The sequence below is a fragment of the Arachis ipaensis genome, chromosome B02, assembly GCF_000816755.2.
Source record: "Arachis ipaensis cultivar K30076 chromosome B02, Araip1.1, whole genome shotgun sequence".
NCBI classification, from domain to species: Eukaryota; Viridiplantae; Streptophyta; class Magnoliopsida; order Fabales; family Fabaceae; genus Arachis; species Arachis ipaensis.
In genome coordinates, this window is record NC_029786.2 from 20,542,328 (window position 1) to 20,545,948 (window position 3,621).

General features: G+C 36.4%; 1 protein-coding gene across 1 annotated transcript; it reads left to right on the top strand.

Moving 5' to 3' along the window:
- On the top strand, window positions 386-3,418 carry LOC107627000 (probable WRKY transcription factor protein 1). The gene is made up of 4 exons (XM_016329884.1): window positions 386-762; window positions 2,756-2,938; window positions 3,054-3,098; window positions 3,205-3,418. Exons 1-4 carry the CDS (start codon window positions 386-388, stop codon window positions 3,416-3,418), a joined length of 819 nt encoding a protein of 272 aa, XP_016185370.1.

Here is a 3,621-nt window from a genome sequence, read left to right on the forward strand (position 1 = left end):
CAGCAGATTCAATTCGCAGATCAACATATCAAATTAATAATTAAAAATATTAAAATAAAAAATAGTACCTAATATTTTCTTCATCATATTTCAGTTTTTGATAACTTAAGAACATACATCATCACTGTTATTATAATAACAACAACAAAAAATTGTAAAAGAATAAAAATTGTAATTTCTAGAGTATCCCTTCCATTTATATCTACTTTTGTAGCTCTCCTCTCTCTGTTTTTTCCTTAAGTAGTATAAAAAAATTGTAACCAAGAGGCACCGATCTGAGAAAAATAAAAAAAAGGGAGAGTTGGCACAGTGTTAAAAATGCGATAGTATGTACAAGAATAGAATCATAGGACGGTCGAATCAGTATCAATAATAAAATAACTCAATGGAAGAACAGAATATATCATTACTTTCTCCACTATCACCACTGCCACCACCATCTTTATTGTCTATACCCACTACCATCACCCAAGATTTCAGCTTTTTCAATGATACCTTCTTTGAAAAGCCACTTTCTGGCTTGGTAAACGTTGGAGACTTTGGTCCTTCCTTATATGAGTGGTTAGACATCGTAGAAGAAGATGCCCCGCCAACTGAAACGCCAATAAAGCATCCTCTTCCATCGTTGTCTCCATACGTACTTATTCTAGAATCTTCTGAAGTAGTTGCACAGTCACAAAATCCAGTCCTTTCCATAATTCCATCCAATCTTGAGGTGGTCGTTTCTAACAATAACTTCACCAACAACAGAGTTGGAGGGTGGTGCACGAAATTGTGATCCTCAACAATGGCGCCAAAGACTTGGTGCTCTCAAACGTGAATCACACTTTGTCACAATTCCGCACAACTAACCAGCAAGTGCGCTGGGTCGTCCAAGTAATAAACCTTACGTGAGTAAGGGTCGATTCCACGGAGATTGTCGGCTTGAAGCAAGCTATGGTCATCTTGTAAATCTCAGTCAGGCGAATTCAAATGGTTATGGTGAATTGATAATTAAAATATAAATAAAACGTAAATTAAAGATAGAGATACTTATGTAATTCATTGGTGAGAGTTTCAGATAAGCGTATAGAGTTACTTAGTTCCTCCTGAATCTCTGCTTTCCTACTGCTTTCATCCAATCCTTCATACTCCTTTCTATGGCAAGCTGTATGTTAGACATCACCGTTGTCAATGGCTACATCCTATCCTCTCAGTGAAAATGGTCCAATACGCTGTCACTATGCCCAGCACTCGCGAGTTTGAAGCTCGTCGCAGCCATCCCTTCCCAGATCCTACTCGAAATACCACAGACAAGGTTTAGACTTTCCGGATCTCAAGAATGGCCGTCCATGGATTCTAACTTATACCACGAAGACTCTGATTAAGGAATCCCAGAGATACTCATTCAATCTAAGGTAGAACGGAAGTGGTTGTTAGGCACGCGTTCATAGGTTGGGAATGATGATGAGTGTCACGATCATCACATTCATATTGAGGTGCGAATGAATATCTTAGAATCGGAATAAGCTTGAATTGAATAGAAAAACAATAGTACTTTGTATTAATTCATGAGGAACAGCAGAGCTCCACACTTTGATCTATGGTGTGTAGAAACTCTACCGTTGAAAATACATAAGAACAAGGTCCAGGCATGGCCGAGAGGCCAGCCTCTATGATCTAAGAACTAAACGTTCAGAGATGAACAAAATATATAAATAAATAGTAAAAAGTCCTATTTATACTAAACTAGTTACTAGGGTTACAGAAATGAGTAAATGATGCAGAAATCCACTTCCGGAGCCCACTTGGTGTGTGCATGGGCTGAGCATTGAGCTTTACATGTGTAGAGGCTTCTCTTGGAGTTGAACACCAGTTTGTAACCTGTTTCTGGCATTTAACTCCACTTTGTAACCTGTTTTTGGCGTTTAACTCCAGAATAGGGCAAGAAGCTGGCGTTGAACGCCAGTTTGCGTCGTCTAAACTCGAGAAAAGTATGGACTATTATATATTTGTGGAAAGGCCTAGATGTCTACTTTCCAACGCAATTGAGAGCGCACCATTTGAACTCTTGTAACTCCAGAAAATCCACTTTGAGTGTAGGGAGGTCAGAATCCAACAGCATCTGCAATCCTTCTTCAACCTCTGAATCTGATTTTTGCTTAAGTCCCTCAATTTCAGCTAGAAAGTACCTGAAATTACAGAAAAACACACAAACTCATAGTAAAGTCCAGAAATGTAATTTTTATTTAAAAATAATAAAAATATACTAAAAACTAACTAAATCATACTAAAAACTATGTAAAAACAATGTCAAAAAGCGTATAAATTATCCGCTCATCAGAGGGCCTAAACGTTCAGCAGAATCAATTGTTAGTGGAAATGAAAATCTGAGAGGCGATGAACCAGATAATGAAGAAGATAATATTATAACTAGGTAAGAAGAAAAAAATAATAGTAATAGTACTAAAAAAATAAATAATACAATTAAATGACTATTATTTTCCTTGTTTACTCTTTCTAATGGTATCCTTTTCGCTGTTATGATTTAGTCTTCCATTTGAAAATTTTCACCACTTTTATTTATTGTTGTAACAGATATTTTTTGAAAAATATCAAATAATAAAAAATAAAAAATGAGAAAAAAAAGTAGTTATAGAAAGAGAGAAGGCCAAGAAAGGGTTCGTCATACATAGCATGATGAGTGAGAAATAAAAACCTTAGAATATGGGGGTCTTTGTACTAATATTTTCTTTTTTGCTCTCTGTTTTCTTAGGTTGAAACTTCGAGCATCAACGATGGCATTGGTTGCTGATACCATGAGCATGAACAACAAAAGGAATAAAAATAATCTTTCGAAAATTACTTACTTGACAGAGAGCGAGTCTGAAAACCTCGAAGATGGTTATAAATGGCGTAAGTACGGCAAAAAATCACTCAAAAAGAGCCCTTTCCCAAGGTGATGATCTGACTACTATACTACCGCAGCAAAATCTGTGGTGTTGTTTAAAATATTAAATAAAGACACATGAATAGCTTTACCTCTAATAATACTAGTATGCCTTCTTTTGCAGAAGCTACTATCGTTGCACTGCAATTGGTTGCAATACGAAGAAGCGGTACATGGATGATCCCACCCATGTCCTAACCACCTATGTGGGTGCACGCTCACGATTTGCCACCAATCCTCCCCCCTCTATCAAGATCTTTCAACCTCTACAATAGCTCCACCGTTAGCCCCAAATTTAGTAGAGGAAGCGGTGTACAGAAACCTGTACTTTCAGATGCAAGTGCAGGTGCAAGGGAAAGAAAGCATGCCAATAACATTATTACTTGTGTTAATGTTAGAACTGATAGTGATAGTTGTGTTAATGACGTTGGCTCGATTGAGGATATTGGTACCGGACTGCTTGAGGATATTTTAATTTGTCATCAATAGCACCTCATTATCAACATCATCAACCAACATCTCTATAGCTGAAGAAAGTATAACAAATAATTCTTAGATATTCTCAACAGTCTTGTTTAATATTTTAGCCATTTTGAGTATTATGAAATAGGCAAACAATAATTTCAGTATTTTTCCTTTTTGTCTTATCTTTTTCTTTATTGATTGTTAGGCAATAAAAAAATCTAGTGGCA